Raw genomic sequence first — 22,165 nt, forward strand, 5'->3', positions numbered from 1 at the left:
ACAGGGACATTCACAGGGAAACCAAAGTGCTTGTTTAGAAAGCTATTGTACTACCAACCTTACTGTACGCTTGTAAAACATGGACCACCTATAAACGCCATCTCCAACTCCTAGAAAGATTCCATCAACAGTGTCTCCGAAAACATTTATGCATTACCTAGGAAGACAGGCGAACTAATGCCAGTGTACTGGAAGAAGCAAAGATCACCAGTGTCGAAGCAATGATTCTACAACATCAACTTCACTGGACGGTTCATGTTGTGTGGATGCCTGATTATCGTCTTCCAAAGCAACTACTCTATTCTGAACTTAAAAATGAAAAGTGTAATGGTGGTGGTCAACAAAAGAGGTTTAAAGACTCTCTCAAGGCAAATGTAGTAAAAAAACTGACAACTGGGAAACACTGGCCTGTGAGCACTCCAACTGGAGAACAACCATCACCAAACGTGTCATGGGCTTTGAAAACTCTCGAACTCAGGACGAAAGCAGGAAACATGCTAAGGGAAAGGCACACTTGGCAAATCCACACCGTGATCAACTCCCGCCCAGAAACCTGTGTCCCCACTGTGGAAGGACGTGTGGATCCAGAATTGACCTCCACAGTCACTTACGGACTCACTGTTAAAACCGTGTTTATGGAGAACATAAACCGTGTTTATGGACTGATCGCCAAAGAAGAAAAAAGAAGCCTCAACAGAGATTGTGATCAATCATTTAATTTCAATTAGTAAGCAATTTAGAGCAGCTAATTCATTTTCCCTGAGGGGAAAACAAATTTTCTTCATCTGCCCAAACAAGATATTCAGCAAATAGTCCTTGTGGGTAAGGTTGCAACTGTGGATTGGGCAATCAAAGGCATGCTGAGCACAGCATGAGTGAAGAGAGACCCATAAAATAACTTGGGGTGTGTTTCTTTGAATATGTGTACTTACATATTTGGGATCTCAGACAATGTATGGTTATTCTCTCACTTTCAACACAAAGTAAAAAAAGAAGATAACCAACATGATAAGAAAACCCTGTCAGGTGGCTGCCTTGGGTTTGGCTTGCCCCCTCAGAGAAGCGGACACGGAGCAATGGATCCAAACTACAAGAAAGAAGATTCCACCTAAACATTAGGAAGAACTTCCTGACAGTAAGAGCTGTTCGACAGTGGAATTTGCTGCCAAGGAGTGTGGTGGAGTCTCCTACTTTGGAGGTCTTTAAGCAGAGGCTTGACAACCATATGTCAGGAGTGCTCTGATGGTGTTTCCTGCTTGGCAGGGGGTTGGACTCGATGGCCCTTGTGGTCTCTTCCAACTCTATGATTCTATGATTCTATGATTCTCAGTATGCAAAGAGGTTTCTGCCATAAGCAAAGTGCAGTAATGCTAATGAGTCACATTTAAGTAATACCTGTGTTCAAAATTACTGTTTGGAATCAATAGCACCTAGTATTTATAAAGAGCTTGTCAGAGCTGCAAAGCATTTTGTATGCATTATATTTGTAATCCTTAAAACAGTCCAGTAAGGTGGGCTTATAAATCACTTAGAGATTTTATGACAATCAAGTAGTATATAATTTTTGTTAAACAAATAAAATTGTTTCCCTTGTACTTTCGAGGGGCATAGTTCTTGCAATAAAAGCTAATCTGTTATACGTATTTGAGAGTCTCAAGCGCATTGAACTATTTTTAAATAGCCATATAATTCCTTTTTATATATATTAGAGATGGGCAAGTTTATGGTCAAACTACAAAACTTTCTCTCCCAGGAGGCAGTGATGGTCACTAAGTTGGTTGGCTTTAAAAGAGGATTAGAATAATTCATGGGGAAGGAGATGGGTACTAGCTGTTATGACTATTGCTCTCCCTCCACTGTGGGAGGCAGCACTGGTTCCAAATACTGGAAACCACAGGAGGGGGGGTGCTTGAAGCAGCTAGGAAGCCTGCTCCCCATCACGTGCAGTTTCAAAATGTCCTTGGGAGTGCAGGGATGGGGTGGGCCAGTGGGCCATGCAGCCCAGAGGCATTGCATTGGCAAAAAATGGCCACCCTCATTTTAAAAGACAGCCTGTGGACCACCCAATAACCCTGTTTGGAATGATTTGTCTATCGGAGCAGCGATTGGCTGATTTTAGCATTCATCTTTTCAGGTGAACTACAGTTGCTCCGGCTTCTGTACAGCTCCTGAAGGAAGTAACAGAACCACCACTATATGAAGATTTCAAAGCCATTCTGGATTGATAGATGCGGTCCTATTATAGGTAAACCGATTTATTTTTCCTTTAAAAAAGAAAAAGGAATAAATAGCTAAGTCAACCTCCTGTATCCCAAAGCAGGAAAAATGTAGTAATTTGGTGCCTGGAAGTACGCTTAGTGTCATGAATACATGAGCTCAAAGTGACGTTTTCAAAGTATTTTATCAGCAAAGTAAGTAATGGGATATGCTCCATTTTTAGTTCTATTTTTTACCGTGTAAAAAATTCACCTAACCTGGAACTGTCAGGGGGAAATATATTTGTCTGTAATCCAACAATGGTGAGATGCATATTCTGGTATCTTGCCTAAAAAGTGAGCTATGGCTGCAAGTTTCTGTGTTCCGTTTACTAAGCCTTGTAAACTGCTTTTAAAAATGTGACTTCTGTTTTAAAAACTCGGTAGCACATTATTTTGTAATTGTGGCTGCCAGAACCATGTGGTTTTCCTTAAACCTTGCTGAGAAATCAAGACTATTATTGTACTGCACATGGCCTTTCAGCAAAAACAGTTGTTGTATCTTTCTTGGTAATAGCCCATTTACTTGGTAAGACTCAGATCTCCAATTTAGAAAACACAACTTGTGACTTAATGGATTGTGTCTTCTAAATTCCAGTTATTATTTATATATCTCAATCTGTCATAAGGGTAGTGCCTGAAAAGATCCTTACTGTGGAATTACCATGTTCTGTCTAATTATGTTTTGGAGGGTGTCCACTTATAATGTCATCATTTTGTAATCAGCCCCTAGCAGTTTCCCCCTTTCTAAATCTCATGCACCGAATGGCCTTAGGCAAAGCACTTCTTTCAGTTTCAGCCCCCACACCTGCAATATAGGTATAAGAATGTGGACCTGCCTTATATGGTTGGCATAGTAAGACTTACTAGGTAATTTATGTGTTATGCATTATGAACATTCCTAAATGTTATATATATAAATGCATTTATTTAGAAAATGGTTTTACGTAGAAATCCCTACATTCTTACTGAGTGAATACCTTAAATTTGAGGATACATGTGTGGGTTTTTTTATTGGTCAGGATAGGATGGGGAAAACAAGGGTGAGCAGATCGCTGAAACAAAAGTTAAGATCAGGTGCTACCAGTGCTGGTGTCTGGATGTATTATTTGTAGCAGTTTCTTTTTCAACACAATTCTCCAAAGTTGATAAATGGCTCCAAAAGGGATCATCAAGCATGGTACAGTTTCAAGCATCTGAGAGATGATGACAGCCCAGGGAGGATACTTTTTTGACTCTTTTGCAGGAAAATGTACCTTTGGGAGAAACAAATGTATTGCATGAAAGCCACACTGAACAGCATCATCTTCTATGCGTTTACACAGAAGTAAATCCCATCAGGTTATATGGGTTGCTCCCAGGTAAGTGAGGACAGGAATTACAGCTTGTTAATACTTCAAAGTGGGAGCTAAGCAAAGGTTGGCATTATTCCAAAAGGGAAAGGGAAGACTCCTGAGTTGCATGCAGTGTAGGGCTAAGACTATGGCTTCATCAGCACAAGGATGTCTCCTCACATGATGGGATGTTCTCTTCTCCACTGGTGCACCTCCTAAATACCTTCTAGGGATTTCCCAATCCCTCTGGAGCAGGCATCTCCAAACTCGGTCCTCCAGATGTTTTGGGACTACAACTCCCATCATTCCTAGATAACAGGACGAGTGGTCAGGGGTGATGGGAACTGTAGTCCCAAAACATATGGAGGGCCGAGCTTGGGGGTGACTGCTCTGGAGCAAATTTTGGGATGCCATGGGAGGAGGAGAGGGGGGGAAAGCCCCATTGTGCTAGTGGTGTGTTGTGTGTAACAAAAAACACTGTTTTTATGAACGCTCACTCCTGTCACACCAAATGGTAAAATCTCTCTGCTTTTATGTAGGCTGTGACTTGATAGCAAACAGTTATTTATCATTAAGGCTGATCATCTGAAAACTCATGAAGCTGAACAGATCTGGGACTGGTCAGTGTCTGCATGGTTGACTAGGAACCACATGGCATCCATCTGTCTTGGGAGAAAGTGGAAGAATGTGCCTTTGTGGGTAAAGTCAAACCATTAGAGAGTTACAGCGCCTACTGTGACAGTAGAGACCGATACAGAAAAAGCATGTTTGCTGCTACAGGTGCACTATGGCACTCCTTTCTGCGTCCCACCCCCAGTGGTCATTCCTCCTCTGTCCACTACTGTGAATACACATCCTAACTGTCTTTCTCCAGGCAATACCATCTTGTAATAGGTTCATACGCAAGTTTGCTGGCTCACTACACGTACAGCAGACACACACCTCCTGTGCCCCACAAAGAAGAAAACACCCCAGCAGGCATGTAGGGTTCTGTAAAGCCTGTTTTAGCTTGGTGTCCTAGATGGCAAGAGCCAGGATCACTGTCAAGCCCGTGGTGGGCTGTAGTATATGACTGATGGCATCTTTGGCTTGGTGTGAAGAGGATGTCTGTTTATTCAACCTGCTTTTAAGTTGCTCTTCAAGAATGCTCTTAGAGCAGCTTACAGCAGAGTAATAAAATCAAAATGTAAAACCATTTATTAAATGTGCGGCTGAAACAAAAGAGGCAGGACATTAAATAAAAAGGCCAACATAAAGCATCCTCAGTTGATTATACTCAATAATTTATAATTCTATTATTTATACCCCACCCATCTTACTGGGTTTCCCCGGCCACTCTGGGTGGCTTACAGCATATCTAAAAAAATCCAGCATTAAAAATCTGGTGAGGTTAATTAGCTGCAGGACCCCCTGTAAGCCCTAGTGAACCATCGGTGATAGCCCAGGAATTCTGTGCTTAAGCAGAGCATCTTTATCAATTCAGGAGTTGAATTGAGATTCAGGAGTAGCAGCAAGATTGGAGTGAGAGCTCAATCCCCCCCCCCCCCATGAATGCAAATTAGGGAAAGACTAGTAATGACTTGTATAAAGGTAACTTACATAATTTGGGTTCCAAGTATTGTAGCTTGATGGTGGCTCAACAAGTACATAGAAGAAAAAAATTAGGAGCATTGTCCCTGGCGAGAAAAATAGCCACATTGCCTTCCAATAGCATTTTAGTGGTCTTCCTATCATCTTTTCCACATCTGCACTGAATCTGTTAATGAAATGGATATATTTAGTGAGTGATCTGTGGACAATTCACTTGCATGCAACCTTATTAAAAATGAAGCCAGCTAAACTTCTGTTTCTCCTCTGACCGCATGCCTGCTCATCACTTGAACAAGTAGAGCAGCTACATAAGCATTACTCAAAAGAGGGAAATGCAAACAAAAGAGGATTCAGGCTTGCGTAAAACGTTTGCGTAAAACGTTTATGTGCTAATTTAGAAATGATTTTTGTGACTGAAATAGAAATGTATTACATGTCTCCATAGTGGGGAAGACTGATCAGCTAGCCTGTTCCGTCTCCTTTCCAGGTGTTAACTTTGAAGCCCCTCCTCTCCCTGCCTAGGGTTCCTAATCTTTTAAACCAGAGGGATTTTCAAATCAAGGACTCTCTCAAATAGAGATCTATCCTCCCTGGCAGTTGCTTGGGCTGTTAAGTAGGCCACATGCACCCCCCCCCCCCAATCAAATGATCGTTTGCACAAATAAATTAGACACAACAGATAGGAAACTTTTATCCTATTGCAACTTGTGGGGTGTATATCGCCAAATTATGCATAAGGCTGCAAACCTTAGCTGGGATCTTATTCCCACTGTATGCAATGGAATTTATTTCTGAGCAGGGAGACATGTGATTATACTTCAAATACAATAAAAAGGTATCACTTGCTGCCCTGCTTCGCTTAAAAATCAGATCTTCATTGCTCTTTAATGTTTTGTTTAGCCAGCCACTTCCACAATTATTGGTACTGCTTGTAATTGTATTTTATGTTGCGCATCACCCCAATGTTGTTTTTTTTGGCGGTACAGAAATGCTTTTCTAAATAAATAGACTAAATAAAGGTTTCTTGCCTAGAGTGTTGTTTTCACAGGATAAAGGACGGAAATGGAAGTGTCACACCTCACCAGCTTATCAATGGGCTTGGTTCTCATGATCCCTATGATGGGGGGGGGACTGGTAAATCTGGGTCCTGGGCCATACCACTTCAAATAGCAATGGCTGTTGGCGACTGTACCTCTTCAGACTGAATGCCCCTCATATTAAACATAACGGCTCCCCCCATGGATGAGTATTCAGTTTTGAAACACAACTCACTAAAGCAGTCTGAAGCAGTCCAGATTAGACACCAGTTTACCTTGTAAACCCTCTTCAAGCATTAGAGTTAGTTTCCATGTAAGTGGGGGAGCAGGCGGGGGGGGGGGGCAAGGCACTCCATCACTAAAAAATCCTGATTTGCATCACAAGATGTAGGTGGATTGCCTAGCTTCTCCATAGTGTGTTCATTTCTCAATAGAAATGCTTAGTGATGAATACAGCCTCACGTGTTCATCTGCCTTGAGTTGCTTATGCACCTAAGGGCTTATCCAGCTACATATACAAAGAAACATAGCCATACCTTTTCATTCCATAAAGAAATGCAACACCCATCACTTCAAAGAAAGCAATGACTAGCAAAGGCATGGTTCCCCCAAAGGCATCAAACATCTCAAGCCAGTAGTTTCCTGATCTCAGAGCAAAAAGCAGGCCCAGCAGAAAGGCAGTAAGGCATATTAAACCTACAGACAACAACATTAATTAGTCAATTTACACAAATGAAATAAAAGAAAACCTAACCATTGGTGTTTACATGTGCGTTTATAATCAATCCCAACACGTCTGTTCCGTTCTTGCCAAACACCCAAGTTTTGCCACTCACCTATCTTTAATGGTTAATGGGTGCAATGTGGCATCATTAAGACTGTACAGTTTCTGCTCACCAGGTTATTGTTATTGTTGTTATTACTGTTTATTAATTTATATAGTGCCCTTCGGAGCTATCAGGGCAGTTCACAAGATAAAAATACAGGATAAAAGCACAAAATAAATAGAACAAAAACAAAACAATCACCCCCGCTCACACAACACATTTAAAAGGCCATAGAAGAAGAAGAAGAGTTTGGATTTGATATCCCGCCTTTCACTCCCTTTTAAGGAGTCTCAAAGCGGCTAACATTCTCCTTTCCCTTCCTCCCCCACAATAAACACTCTGTGAGGTGAGTGGGGCTGAGAGACTTCAAAGAAGTGTGACTGGCCCAAGGTCACCCAGCAGCTGCATGTGGAGGAGCGGAGGCGCGAACCCGGTTCCCCAGATTACAAGACTACTGCTCTTAACCACTACACCACACTGGCTCTCTCTCTCCCAAGGCCTGGTTGAAGAGGAACTTTATTTGCCTGACACTTAAAGATGTATAATGAAGGTGCCAGCCAAACCTCCCTGGGGAGGTTAATGAATCTGGAAAGAACGTATCTTGAAACAACAGTAGCAGCTAAGAGAATGAGCAATGAGCCAGGATATTCCATCGAAATACTGTCATGCCCACGAACCCTATCTCAGCCCCCATCTGCAATACAGAGATAGTATTAAGCTACTGTTATTTACAATAGCTGAAATAATGTACATATAAATAATGAACCATATTAATCTTGAGCATGGTTAACAGCAAAGAAAAGGATTTGAGGAAGATGCCTTACCACATACAACCTCCTTGCATATGTATCTAGACACAATGTGAGATTCTGTGAGAGGCGTCAAGATACTTTGAATGAGTCCAAAAATGGAAGATACACCAAGACTGAACAGCATGAGAAAAAACAGAATCGCCCAAGTGTTTGATCCAGGCATCTTAATGACGATTTCAGTGAACACAATAAAGGACAAGCCAGTTCCAGAAACACTCTGCAATATTCACAAATAATGGTAAAAACTGTCAGATTGATTTCTAAATGTCATTTATTCTAATGCAGAGGCAAAATGTTGTATTACTCAACATTTAGCCATCATCTGGAATAACATACAGCCATTACCGATGACAAGTTCTTATCTTGACCTGGACCCTTGACACCTGAGATGTGCATTTTTGGGACTCACCATGTTTTAATGGTATTAAGTTGCTGTAATCTGTTTTTAGTGTTGCAATTTAAATCGTTGTCACTTGCCCTGGGAGCTAAGGGTGAAGGAAAGGTAATAAAATAATAAAAGCAGCCACCTAAGCTCACAGGTTGCTTTCTGTGGCTCTTTTAGTGCTCATACGTGCAGACACAGATATGGTTTGTGTGTGTCTCTGCAGAATTATAAGGGGAAACTTATCAAGCTGGACTAGAGTTCTGGTGGGTACCCTGAGCCCCATCTTCTGTGTGCAAGTATTTGTGGCTAAATAAAGTGGCCATAGAACACCCCAGTAACAGTAGTTGTAGTGGGGGTGGTAGATTGTGTTTCTTTGGAGATAACCAGGCAAACAACTTGTGGTCTCTGTGCACTCATACATATGGGTAGAGTAACAAGCTAGTTTACCAGAGACACAGCAGGTTGTATGAAGCCAAAGAGCTAAACACAGCTCTTCTGAAAGAATTTCCTGCCTGGGCCATCACATCAACGGTAGCTGAAGACCGAGGGCTGTGACCCCCTTGCAGCATGGCAGAGGTCCAGCAGAGAAACTACAGAAAAATGCAGTGGAAGCTGCAAAAGCCTTCATGGAATGTGACCAGAGAAGGAAGCCCCATTCATTCATTCATGCAATGCAAGTACAATACCTTATCAAGGAAATACTGGAGATCACAATTTGCCAGTTTGAGAGATGCCAGTTTATTGAAATCTGTTCCATTCAAATAACTGAGCCAAAATGCGCTGCTGTCTACAGTGATGTTGTCTTTCCTGAATGCCTTGGTGATGTATTTAACATTTCTGTCAGTAAAGTCAGGAATGATACGAATTATTTGCATTGCCATAGTCCCTAAGAAAAACAAGAGCAATTTGCTTCAAATAGGGGCAGGCCAGGGTGGAATGGGTTTATGCGCAACCACTGACGTGCGCTGGGACCAGGAACGCAACCCCCATACAAACAGGAAGTTGCCTGTATACCTGAATTAATGAATATGCACATGGAACATGCAGGATTGTATACTTTGTGTTCTATGCTACAATCTTATTTTAATTCTGGGGTCCCCTAAACTGGTTTAAAGGGGGGGGGATGACACAAAATTCTAGACAATGAAAAACAAAAATTGTGAACTTGGACCAACACCTTAAATTGGTTCCTAACTGTGAAACTTGAACGGCTCACCTTTCCAAGCATTCTTCATAGGCCACTGTTGCTTTGAACCCCAGAATTGAAAAAATTGGGATTGATGCAAACAAAGAAGTCACAGAGTTTATTGCTGCTATCATGACAGCATCCATTTCACAGTCATTTCTAGGAAAAACAAGTACACAACAACCCGATTAAACGTTACAAAGGCCAGCACCGAGTCTGTAACTTCTAATGTTATACATTTATTATTTTATTTGAAGTACTTGTACTCTATTCTTCATTGAATATTTTCAATCCCAGAACAGTAAAACAAAGCAATTGACAGATGGCATGTTGTCGCAGAAACTAAATAGCTGAAGGCACTACTGAAATATGTTGGTTTTGTCATTGTTATTATTATTATTTTCTTTATTCGCTGACAGGACTCAAAGCAGCTTACAGTTTTAAAACATGAACCACTAGAGAGAAAAAATTCATTGAAATACAATTAAACATGGATAGAATGAAAACTATAAACATGTAAAAAAATATGTTTAAAACCTACCAATAATTACAAAAAAAATTGTCCTCAATTTTTGTGTGTGGGAAAGAGAAAATAAGCAGGCAGCCCTAGAACAGAGTCTGAAAAAGACAAGGCCTGACTAACCCTCTGTGAAGATCCAATGAAATGGCACTGGGGGTTCTAGAAATCTACTGGGGGAGGAGGATCCATCTGAGTGCTGATGCTGTATATTTGTATAACTAAAGCCTTTTGATACAGAAATGTCAGTAAGACTCTTCAGATCTCATTCAACAGAAACCAGCCCTGGTATCCCTGAAATCTCTCATCATTCTGGGACTGGAGAGGGCCCAGATATTATACATTTATCACATTTAGAGCTCACTTTTCTCCAAAGGATTCCAAGGTAGCATACAAGCAAGTTATGCTGTTTTATTCTCACAGGAACCTTAAGGCATAAGTTATACTGAGAGCATGCAGCCGCCTCAGTCACTCGCCTTCTCATTATTGCATCTCAAACGTAGCTGAACTTTGCCCAGCACTGGCATTGCAGAAAGAACAATAGAGAGCATCTTTGGGTTGCTCACACAGGGAAACATCAAAAGAACAGAGCCAGCCGCTTTTCCTGGGCTCCAGTGTGGGCTGAATGAGAATTGAGTCTTGTCTCCAGAGATCACTGAGGCGCTATCTCATAGAAGTTTATTTGACTGCGTCAAACAGCTCCTCTCCACATTGTGAGCGAAAGCTAACAAAACTGCAAGATTATACCTACATTGACGGGTTGTAGCTTGAATATGCTATGAGTCCCCCAAATCCTAAAGAAAGAGAGGAAAAGATCTGGGTGGCTGCATCAAGCCAGGCACGTGGATTGTTGATCTTCTTGAGCTGTGAGAGAGACAGAGAGAGCTCAGGGCTAAACACATTATTAGTCTCATAATTCTTGTGTATATTTCACTGATACAGGCCTTCCTGACAAGAAGTGGAAAATTAGTGTGTTTTCTGAATTCAACAAATTCAGAACAGAACAATGCATTATGCTGGCAAACAAGTGTTTCACAAACTGCCTGCTGGGCGCTAGTTGGAGGCGGAGAATCAGTGTGTAGGAGAGAGAGCTTAACTCTTTCCATGTTTGGCGGTAGTCCCTTACAAATGCTCACTAGAGTGCTTTTACCTTCACTTGCGCATCTTCCAGTCTTGGACCCTGCCAGACGGAGAAACAAAAAGCAGTCCAGGGGAGCATTTGTAGGGAAGAATTGGTGGGCATAGGGAGGATTAAGTAGCTGCCCACTGGCTTCCTCTGCAAATGCATCTCTCCATCTCTGCATTCGCCCCCGCATAACAGGTCAAATGCAGAACTGGGACACCCCATGCTTGCACAATGAAGTGTAGTTCTGCCCTGTCTGCCAAAAAATAAGATTTGACCCAGGGTTGCCTATATTCGTGAATTTTAGAAAAGGGCACTTTTTACACAAGTTTCTGTTCTTCATAGATTCCAGAGGGAGTTAACAAAGTACAATTGCCAGAATATGTGTGGATCCCAACTAGTATTAAGTGGTAAACAAAGAAGCAGCATGGAGGAAAGTTCAAAGTTCAAAGCCACCTCTAAAAGACCAAGTCAGACTTTCCGTACATCATCTGGAACACCAAGGATCAATTGAATAAATACTTGCATTAGGAGTCATGAAGTAGAGTAATCCGTGAACAGCTCCTGGGAGAGTCAGTCCATAAATTAGGAATAATGTTAGAATTAGGAAAGAACATGGGGCTGTAAAATATATTGCCTAAGAGGAAGAGCAAAGCAGAGAAGAAAAAAGTGAGTGTCAGGAAGAGGTTAAGGCAATACCATGAAACAGATACTGTGCACACAAAATTACTGAACAGTTGCAGCTGAATCCAACTCAGTGATAAACTGTTTTTGTTTAGGGTGGTTTGAGGAAATGCAGAAGCTCATGCATGTGTGTAAATCACCACATAATGGTGACATCCAGTGTGGTGCAGCAGTGGTTAACATGGCAGACTAGAATTGAGGAAACCTGTGGAGGTGTGCTCCACAGAAGTGCAGGGAGGTGGGGGAAGTGCAGGCAGTGGGGGCCCCCTCCCAACATTTTGTCTAAGTTGGTGCCTATGGCCATGAAGCTCACTGGTGACCTTGAGACAATTCTCCAGTCCAACTGACTGAAAGATTGTGAGCAGATTGTGTGCAAGAGGAAAGAGAAAGTAGCTTGAACTCTTTGGATGAGAAGTAAGATACTAATTAAAAAGGCAAGCATGCATTTTTCTATGTTGCAGAGAAAAAAGGTAGAAAACACCTTGTGACACCTTAAGGACCAACACTGTAGGTCCTTATTAGGTCCATAAAGTCACCAGAGAATGCTGGGTTTATCCATACATCCAGATTTTCCTGGACATAACTGGGATTCGTTCTCCGAAAATAATGTCTAAAAGTTAAAATGTAAGGGCATATGGTAGCCAAAAAGCTCAACATATTTGCCCAAAGAAGCAATATATTATTGAACTGACTGTTCATTATGACATTTTATGACACAGTCCGAGTCAGGCCATCTAAACTGCTATTCCATCCCAAGGTGCTTTAGCCCTGCAGTCTAATGGGAACACTTGTGTTCCTCATAGTTGCACTTTATAGCTAATTAATCCATAATTTTGTTTCTCATTTGCTTTACGTATTGCTGATCAAACACATGAAAAAAAATACCTCCTGCATATGGATTATAACCTAGCCTCCTCGCAGACGTATTAGTTTTCAATGGGCAGGTGCCTTTTAAAAATATGATAGAACATTCGTTCATGTGAGCTGCCTTCTGTCTCACGTGGTGCAGTGCAAAGATGGCTTTACCACCTCAGTAAGGACAGGTCAGTGAAATACAGGTGTCTGGTAATAATCCCTGCTCACCTTTCCAGTCGATTCAATTCCTCGTACTGTAGAAATGTACACAATTAACCAGCAGGCTGCCAAACATAAAACCAGCCACCACTGAATTGGGCCACTGTTTCCAATATCCGTGCTTATGTTTAAAGTGTACCTATACCAGAAATAATTGGTAGGTGTGCTTTTGTGACATTCTTCAATAAGTTCTGAAATAACAAGCACAGAAGGCATTATCAAAACTGATGGAATCATAGAAGAGTTGGAAAGGATCCTGACGATCAGGAATATGCAGTTGTCCCATACGGAGATCGAACCTGCAATCTTGGTGTTATCCGCACCATGCTCTTAACAGACTTTCCTAATATGGTGCCATCCAGATGTTTTGGACTAGAACGTCCATCAGCCCCAGCCAGCACAGCCAATGGTCAGGAATTCTGAGAGCCATAACCCAAAACATCTGGGGGTCAACAGGTTGGGGAAGACTATTGTAGATTCATTAAGTTCCACACACCACTGGAATAATATTGAGTAACCTGTATGTCATATTATTTATTTGATTGCAAAGAGAAGTTCCTTTTGTTGTTCTTTCCCATTCTGTACCAATAGAGCGTGCAGATGGTATACTGCATTTAAAAAAAACTCCGTTCCATGTTTTGTTTTGTTTTGTTTTGTTTTGTTTTGTTTTGTTTTGTTTTGTTTTGTTTTGTTTTGTTGGAAAGTGTGAACCTACCATAAACCCCTCTCTTCTGGAGTTCTAGAATGAGGTATTGTTTAGTTTGGGGAATAGCCTCCTCTTGATTAACAAACAGGGCTTCCCGAAAGAATGACATCAAGAGGAGATGCTTCACCTCAGCTCTTCCAGACCAAGCCTGGAACAAAACTCTCTAGCCCTACATATATTTGGGTTAGGGATGCAACCAGGCACACCCCAGGTGAATAGATATGTGCCTCATCCTCTTGAAGCTATTCCATGAAAGGGAAGGGGACCTTTCTTCGGGCATCAGTTCTCTCTGCACAGGAAGCTCTTGCTTTGGCATAACTAGTAAACTTTAAGCCAGGAGTGGGGAACCTTTGGACCTCCAGCTGTCATTGAACTACAACTCCCATCAGCCCTAGCAAGCATGGCCTATGGCTAGGGTTTGTCTGAGTCGTAGTGCAATAAGAGTTGGAGGGCGTGAAGATGCCCCACACCTGCTTTAAGCTATTGGCCCCATCTACACAGCACTTTAAACCATTATTAAACTAAGCTGTGCCTTAAACGTGAACTCACTGCTGCTTCATTCAGATGGGCAGGGTATAAAAAAAAATATTCTACCTCTGCTGCATTACTTTGCCGAGTGTTTAGTTCAGTTCATATCCTATTCCCTTTTTGTACAACTTTACAGATGCTGCTTTCTCTGTCGTTTTGTCCTTTTGGAAGCTGCAAGATTTGGGGTGCAACTGCAGACACATGTTCATGAGGACACAGCCTAACTAGGCTGTCTTGCCCTGAAGAGCAGGCCTGGGGATGGGAAGATGTCAATTTAAAGTGCAGTGCATCTGGGTAGGTGGCGGGGGGGTGAACCCTACCCCCAACTTCAACTGTGCTTTTTGTATGCAAGAATAGAAGGGAAGAATTGCATCCAAGCTTGTGTTCTGGCTCTATAGTGTGCTCCCACTGTTGGTTTTTGAATCCATAGACATAAGACGTTACCAATGATGTAGAGCTAGCATAGAAATTCTTGATAAATGTTGCTATTTTGTGTGTTTTCCATAAAATCAGCTTCAACCCACAAAGAATACTTAAGCCACATTTGACATGCAGTTCATCCCCATCCCATCTCTGGTGTGCACAAATGCAACCTGACACACAGACACAGCTGATAATGTGCGCATAGCCTACACAGAAAAATGGGCACCTGTAGGGTTTCTGCTTATCCCAATCTGTAGCTAGGGTCAAAGGAGGCATGGCAGGAACACACCTGGGTCTGACAGTTGCTGACTGTGGCAGAGTTGGACAAACAATTTAATGCAGTGGTTGAAGGATACATAGAAAAGCAGATACTAATAACAGAAAGCAGCAAGAGACTTGGGAACTCACCTGCTTTGCTGGTATCTGTTGGGCAGAAACTCCAAGGTAATGGGTTTCGGAAAGAGTTTATAAAATACCACAAAATCCAGGCCAAAAGCATATTATAATACACACTCACTAGGAAGGAGACTACCAGTGAACTGTAACCTGTGGAATATACAAGCACATGCAGAACTGGCATGAACAAAGACAATTGCTGTTTAACATAAATATTGCAAGAGCCTGATTCACACTATGGAAAGATCAAATCCAATTACTACCTGAACTCTGGCAGTCTGGAAAACAATATTGCTCTGTGAATTAAACGTTGGTGCTAACAAACTAAGCAGTAGGGCGGGGGGGAGGCAATTCTCATTTTGCCTCAGGTGGTGAAATCACACAGGTTGCCCGAGTGGCTCTGTTTATCTTCCATAGGCATGCAACTGCCTGAGTTTACCACTACTGGGATGTGGGTAGCGCTGTGGTCTAAACCACTGAGCCTCTTGGGCTTGCCGATCAGAAGGTCAGCGGTTCAAATCCCTAAGACGGGGTGAGCTCCTGTTGCTCTGTCCCTGCTCCTGCCAACGTAGCAGTTCAAAAGCATGCCAGTGCAAATAGATAAATAATTATCGCTGTGGTGGTAACCACAAACTGGGGGGGGGGGCAATTCCCATTTTGCCTCAGGTGGTGAAATCGGACAGGCTGCCCCAGTGGCTCTGTTTATCTTCTAGACCAGGAGTCAGCAAACGATCAGGCCTGATTGCCCTCTGGATCCGGCCCACAGACGGTCCTGGAATCGCCGCTTGGATCGGCTTCATTGTTCGGGCAGTGCCATTTTTTTTGCATTTTTTTTCCTGGGTGCCTTTCCCCCTCCACTCCACTCCCTCACACACACCATGGCGGCGGCGCCTCCCTCCTCTTGGCTTCTCCATGCCCCGTGGAGGAAGGGAGCTGGGCTTTGATTGGTGCCAGCAGCCAGCCAATCTGAAGCCTTGACACCCACCCGCTGGCCTCTCCGTCCATGGCTGCACTGTGGGCAATGTGACAGGCACGGGGCTTTGTCTGGAGCTTGGTGCACCTGCTGGCCCCGCACCTAGTGCCTGAGAAAGCTGGCCCAGAAAGGAGAAGCACCACCACCACCACTGGCTCCCAACCACAGGCAGAGCGGCGGCGGAGGTAGGAAAGCAGGGGGAGGGGCTGGGGGAGGGGGGAGAGAGAGAAGCCCCCCTCCACCGCGTGCGTGCACACACACACACAGTTCGGCCTGCCACAAGGTCTGAGGGGCGTTGAACCAGCCACCTCCTAAAAAAGTTTGCTGACCCCTGTTCCAGACAGATAAGCACGAAACTGCCTTAGTTTACTACTACTGGTAAGCCGGTAGCACTGTGGTCTAAACCACTGTGCCTCTTGGAATTGCCAATAAGAAGGTCAGCGGTTCAAATCCATGTGACGGGGTGAGCTCCCATTGCTCTGTCCCAACTCCTGCCACCCTAGCTGTTCAAAAACATGCCAGTGCAAGTAGATAAATAGGTATCGCTGTGGCGGGAAGGTAAGCAGCGTTTCTGTGCGCTCTGGTTTCCTTCACGGTCTTCCGTTGTACCAGAAGCGGTTTAGTCCTGCTGGCCACATGACCCAGAAAGTTGTTTGAGGACAAACACTGGCTCCCTCAGCCTGAAAGCGAGATGAGCACTGCAACCCCGTAGTCGCCTTTGACTGGTCCTTTACCTTTTACCCTACCACTACTGGGTTTGCTATTACAGCCTCATGTAACCCATGCGTTTTCCAGGAAGGAGCAATGATTAGAAGATTGTATAGTCACAAGTAAAGGCAATTGCAGAAACCTACCTAGTCCTCCCAGGTAAGGTGAGATGTGCCACCAGAGTCGAATGGTGCCTTTTTTCACACGTTGCCCTACAGCTAATTCAAGAAAAAATACAGGGATGCCTCCCAACACAAGCGTGGTGATGTATGGAATCAGGAATGCTCCTAGAAACACAATTTCCAAGCAGTTAGCTCATAACAGTGTTAGCGGGTTGTTGTTTTTTTACTGTGGCATGCACTGAAAGCACATCTGATTGGTGGGGATTAAACTGCATAAAATTAGTCCTGCTGTAGAAGATCTAGAAGGTGAAAGTCATGAAAAAATGGCTGGTTTTGCAGTTACATTTCAGCTTGTTTTTATTCATTTTTTAAAATTCTGGAATGGGGGGGGAGATCTCTGAAAACAATCCATTCTGGACAATGCTTTTATGATTCTGTCATATGATACTTCAAAAACTCAGAAAGTATAAAGTATTTATGCCTCCCCTACCAATCATTTACCCTGTCCCACGTTAGCATTCCTAAAGGTCATATAGTGGTAGAACAAAATGGCCTTGTCTCTTTTGATTTGGTAGTGTTGTTTTCTAAAACCAAAGTTAAATCAACTTCGAGGGGAATCAGCTAGAGTCAGCTCAGGTGTTCATAGCTCCCTTGGTCTATGTCTAAATTATCTGCCTTCCTTGAGAAGCAGAAGAGATTGGCAAAAAGTTACAACGAGGAATGCTGCTGCAAAAGAAGTTGCTCTTGGACAAAGTAGCTTGTTTCTAATTTCTTCATTTTTCAACAAGGAATAATATGTATCTTAAAATCATTTATCAGTGTTAAGAGTCAAAGTAAAGACCCCAAGATCTCCTGCAACGATTTTGCAAAGTTTTTTGCAGATAAAATCACTCATATTCGGAAGGAGCTAGATACCACCGTGGGAGCAGGGCTGGGGCGGGAGAGTGCTGGAGCTCTGTCTGGTCAAGTTGCATGGAATCAATTTCAATCCGTTACCCCCGAGGATGTGGACAGGCTGCTTGGACGCGTGAAACCAACCACCTGTCTCCTTGATCCTTGCCCATCCTGGCTAATAAAAGCAAGCCGGGAAGGGCTGGGCAATGGGCTCTGCGGGGTGGTGAATGCTTCCCTCTGTGAGGGAACATTCCCAGATCCACTGAAAGAGGCGGTCATTAAATCGCTTCTTAAAAAACCATCTTTAGACCCGGCCAGTATGGCCAACTATCGCCCGGTCTCAAATCTTCCATTCTTGGGCAAGGTGATTGAGCGTGTGGTTGCTGAACAACTCCAGGCACGCCTGGAGGATGCGGACCATTTGGATCCCTTCCAATCGGGGTTCAGGCCTCATCATGGGACTGAAACTGCCTTGGTCGCACTGGTTGATGATCTCCGGCGAGCTAGGGACAAAGGTGAGAGTTGTTTCCTGGTTCTGCTGGATCTCTCAGCGGCCTTTGATACAATCGACCATAACATCCTTCTGGACCGTCTAGAGGGGTTGGGAGCTGGGGGCACTGTTATACAGTGGTTATACTCCTTCCTCCTGGGCCGTGTTCAGAAAGTGGTGGTGGGGGATGAGTGTTCAGACCCTTGGGCCCTCACTTGTGGGGTGCCTCAGGGTTCCGTCCTCTCCCCCATGCTTTTTAACATCTATATGAAGCCGCTGGGAGAGATCATCAGGGGGTTTGGACTGGGTGTCCATCAATATGCAGATGATACCCAGCTCTACCTCTCTTTCAAATCAGAACCAGTGAAGGCGGTGAAGGTCCTGTGTGAGTGCCTGGAGGCGGTTGGAGGATGGATGGCGGCTAATGGATTGAAGTTGAATCCTGACAAGACAGAAGTACTGTTCTTGGGGGACAGGGGGCGGGCTGGTGTGGAGGACTCCCTGGTACTGAATGGGGTAACTGTGCCCCTGAAGGACCAGGTGCGTAGCCTGGGAGTCATTTTGGACTCACAGCTGTCCATGGAGGCGCAGGTCAATTCTGTATCCAGGGCAGCTGTCTACCAACTCCACCTGGTACGCAGGCTGAGACCCTACCTGCCCGCGGACTGTCTCGCCAGAGTGGTGCATGCTCTAGTTATCTCCCGCTTGGACTACTGCAATGTGCTCTATGTGGGGCTACCTTTGAAGGTGACTCGGAAACTACAGCTAATCCAGAATGCGGCAGCTAGACTGGTGACTGGGGGCGGCCGCCGAGACCACATAACACCGGTCTTGAAAGACCTACATTGGCTCCCAGTACGTTTCCGAGCACAATTCAAAGTGCTGGTGCTGACCTTTAAAGCCCTAAACGGCCTCGGCCCAGTATACCTGAAGGAGCGTCTCCACCCCCATCGTTCTGCCCGGGCACTGAGGTCCAGCGCCGAGGGCCATCTGGCGGTTCCCTCATTGCGAGAAGCAAAGCTACAGGGAACCAGGCAGAGGGCCTTTTCGGTAGTGGCGCCCGCCCTGTGGAACGCCCTCCCATCAGATGTCAAAACGATAAACAACTACCTGACATTCAGAAGACATCTTAAGGCAGCCCTGTTCAGGGAAGATTTTAATGTATGGTATTTTAGTGTTTTTTGGTTTCTGTGGAAGCCGTCCAGAGTGGCTGGGGAAACCCAGCCAGATGGGCGGGGTACAAATAATAAATTATTGTTATTATTATTATAAAGTACAGAAACATCACTTTTAAAGAAGAGTTTGGATTTGATATCCGGCTTTATCACTACTCTAAGGAGTCTCAAAGTGGCTAACAATCTCCTTTTCCCTTCCTCCGCCACAACAGACACTCTGTGAGGTGAGTGAAGCTGAGAGACTTCAGAGAAGTGTGACTAGCCCAAGTTCACCCAGCAGCTGTATGTGGAGGAGCGGGGAATCAAACCTGGTTCACAATTTTACCACTGAAATGAAGAAGACTGAGACGGAAGATTACATCAAAGTACTACAGACATGGTATGTGGAATGGAATGCAACGGAACTGAAAGGGGGGGGAACGACTTTTTATTTTTTTTGCTCTATGTGATTAACTAATAACCCTCCCTCCCTCCGTCACAGCAACTAATTGCAAATGGGACTAAAAATGAATTGTGTGGGAATAATATGAACTTAAAGGTTTTACTCTGTGAAGGATTTGGAAAGAAGAAGGGCTCTCTTTGTGATGCAGTTACAATGGAGATGTGATACGAGACCTGTGTTGCAGGAGGTTTGGTCTTGGGGAGGGCGAGCCGAAGATTTATTATTTTCGAGGAGATTGTGATCTGGAAGGGGCAGCCCTCCTGGAAAAAGACTAATTTACGATGCAACAGGGAAAGTTAAAGAGCGAGCTTTTAGACTGCATTTCATCGGAACGACAAAATGGCGATTGCTTGCTCGAGCGGAAATGCCTGGACTATTGGATGAGAGTGATTTACGAGAGAGCAGCGCAAAGCCCACACAGAAACACAAATATGACTGGTTTTTTTCAACCCACTTGCGGAGCAACTCGGAGGTGAATGAAAAGGAAAATGAGTAACGACAAGGATTGAGAAGAGGGGACTGGAAATATCATTCTTAAGATGAAAGCAGCAAAAATATTCGAGGATTGGACTCCTGACGATCAAGAAGCATGGGTATCCCCCACAAAAATTTATAATTTGGAAAATAATTGGATTACATGATATGTATTGTTATAATTTGGATTAATTGGTTTGATGTGTTTAATTTGGTAATATGAAACTTAATAAAAAATATTTTAAAAAAACAAAAACAAACCTGGTTCACCAGATTATGAGTCCACCACTACACTGCCCTGGCTCTTATTGTCATGGTTGCCTGGAAGCAAGGCTATTTATTTTATCATGTTTCTTGCCAATAAAAAAAAAACCAAACACTTTTAAAAATCCATGTCCATTTAGTCAGAGAAAGTAAACAACTTGATTCACTCAGGCACTAAATCCATGCAGTAAAACCAAATCAATCAGTAACAATGGATAACAATCGCAACAAGACTTAAAGCTTGGGTTGTAAGTCATTCAGTAATACTATTAAGCTCTGCATGCAAATCGTAAGAGTTGCAGTGAGGCATTGAAGTTAACAGAAAAATTAGGGACATGTCTTTCCCAATTTCTCTGTCTTGTTGTTTTGCTCTGTGCACTTAGCCATCTGTCATTCAGGAGGAAGAGCAGGATACAAATGGAATTATTATTATTTTTTTATCCAACCCACCAAAAAAAGTACTTACTCCACTCCCTTTTACAGCTCCTGTGACAGTCTCCTCCCTCTAGCTATCATCTGCCACAGCTGAGGCCATCAGGTGGAGCGTAGCAACATTTAAGTACATTTGCAGCTGCCTCTGCAGAACCATTTTAGGCCACCTCTGTTCCCACCTATGGCTTTTTTACATCTCACATAGCGCTCCTTAATCTCCCTTAATGGCTCACCACCCAGGCTATCACCTCACTGGGAGGCTAGCCGGGCTATTCCAAGAATTAAAAGCACTGATTAAATTTTAACAATCGCTGGATCCAGAGATTAGAGGGGTGTGGCACACCCCAAACACATATTATTTTAGAACAAGAGGAGTGTGTCATAGTTTAGTCTGAACACAACTAATCAATTAAAAGGTGGGTTTTCTCTTACCTCCTCCGTAGGTTTGGCACAAGTATGGAAAACGCCACACATTTCCGAGACCCACAACAAATCCGGAACAGCTTAAAAGGTACTGGAATTTACTATCCCATTTGGGCCTTTGGGAGTGTTTAGAGCTGCTTTCGGGTTGATCAGTTGCCATCTTTACTTTATACTCTTCAACACTGCCTTTGGGTTGATCAGTTGCCATCTTTACAACCTCTTTTTCCTTTCACCACATATTTCTCCAATATCAGTAGCAGCCAGGCAACAGAACCTCCTCACTCACCATGTAAGCAGCAAAGGGGGGGGAGCAGAGGTATTCTGAACAATGGGTGGAACTTCCATCTGCGACATCACACCAAAGAATCCAGATAAAACAACCTAGCAACCTACAGCCACACAAATTACAGAGTTGAGATGAGGCACTGAATTTAACAGAAAAATTCTTACCTCCTGGAAGCAGTAAAGATATAATTTAACCCTTTCAGTCCAAACTCTAAATTGTATTACTTTTCCCAAAGGTTCCCTCTTTCCCTAGTATAGGAAAAAGACCACATGTTTGGTAAGTTAAAAAAATGGTTTACTTACACACTCTTCAAAGGTCAGCTTCATGTGTTTCATAAAAGGTTGCACAGGCAGTAATATTCACTTTAGTTACAAAGCGGCAGAAGTTCCTAAATTATTGGTAGAGGACCTCAAGAATGGATGCTGAGAGCCATGCAGTTGAGCTGGAGCAACCAACTCAAACCTCTTCACATGCTGAGCTTCTCAAGTAAACTGGAGAACAAAGGCTTGATTACGTAGTTCCTTCCAAGTTGAGGGGAAGTAGATAGTGAAGCCTGACAGGACAGCATACTCTATGGTATTAACCCCTTCATGCATTAATTAGAC

The 22,165-nt window shown here is 43.4% G+C and overlaps 2 protein-coding genes across 5 annotated transcripts in view; one reads left to right on the forward strand and one right to left on the reverse strand.

Moving 5' to 3' along the window:
* TERT (telomerase reverse transcriptase) overlaps window positions 1–5,799 on the forward strand; it is a gene marked incomplete at its 5' end in the record, with an annotated part of 87,669 nt that extends 81,870 nt beyond the window's left edge. Inside the window, 3 exons of one of the 4 annotated variants that reach the window (XR_014011030.1) lie at window positions 3,049–3,111; window positions 3,502–3,616; window positions 5,625–5,799. Of the gene's footprint in view, window positions 1–3,048; window positions 3,112–3,501; window positions 3,617–4,165; window positions 5,183–5,624 lie in introns of those variants that run through there. The other 3 variants (XR_014011031.1, XR_014011032.1, XR_014011033.1) reach the window with 3 other exon arrangements.
* Window positions 3,250–21,555, reverse strand: LOC308593759 (sodium-dependent neutral amino acid transporter B(0)AT3-like). Its single transcript, XM_081206413.1, has 12 exons — window positions 21,284–21,555; window positions 16,705–16,845; window positions 14,890–15,027; window positions 12,834–13,015; window positions 11,593–11,703; window positions 10,695–10,807; window positions 9,457–9,585; window positions 8,927–9,077; window positions 7,868–8,072; window positions 6,753–6,912; window positions 5,189–5,345; window positions 3,250–3,511 (listed from the first exon to the last, which is right to left on the reverse strand). The coding sequence occupies exons 1-12, from the start codon at window positions 21,480–21,482 to the stop codon at window positions 3,329–3,331; spliced, it is 1,869 nt and encodes a 622-aa protein (XP_081062539.1). The 5' UTR covers window positions 21,483–21,555; the 3' UTR covers window positions 3,250–3,328.
* Between the last annotated feature and the right edge of the window lie 610 nt (window positions 21,556–22,165).

This window comes from Podarcis bocagei, assembly GCF_964188305.1.
Source record: "Podarcis bocagei genome assembly, chromosome: 8".
NCBI lineage: Eukaryota > Metazoa > Chordata > Lepidosauria > Squamata > Lacertidae > Podarcis > Podarcis bocagei.

What these genes read in the sequence shown, in the direction of transcription:
- LOC308593759 (XM_081206413.1), bottom strand. Translation starts at nt 21,482, where the DNA reads ATGGCAACTGATCAACCCAAAGGCAGTGTTGAAGAGTATAAAGTAAAG. An exon ending in AACAGATACCAGCAAAGCAG is followed by an intron (nt 13,016 to 14,889) that starts GTGAGTTCCCAA and finishes TTGTTATTTCAG; the next exon opens with AACTTATTGAAGAATGTCAC. An exon ending in TATGAAGAATGCTTGGAAAG is followed by an intron (nt 9,078 to 9,456) that starts GTGAGCCGTTCA and finishes CTTTACTGACAG; the next exon opens with AAATGTTAAATACATCACCA.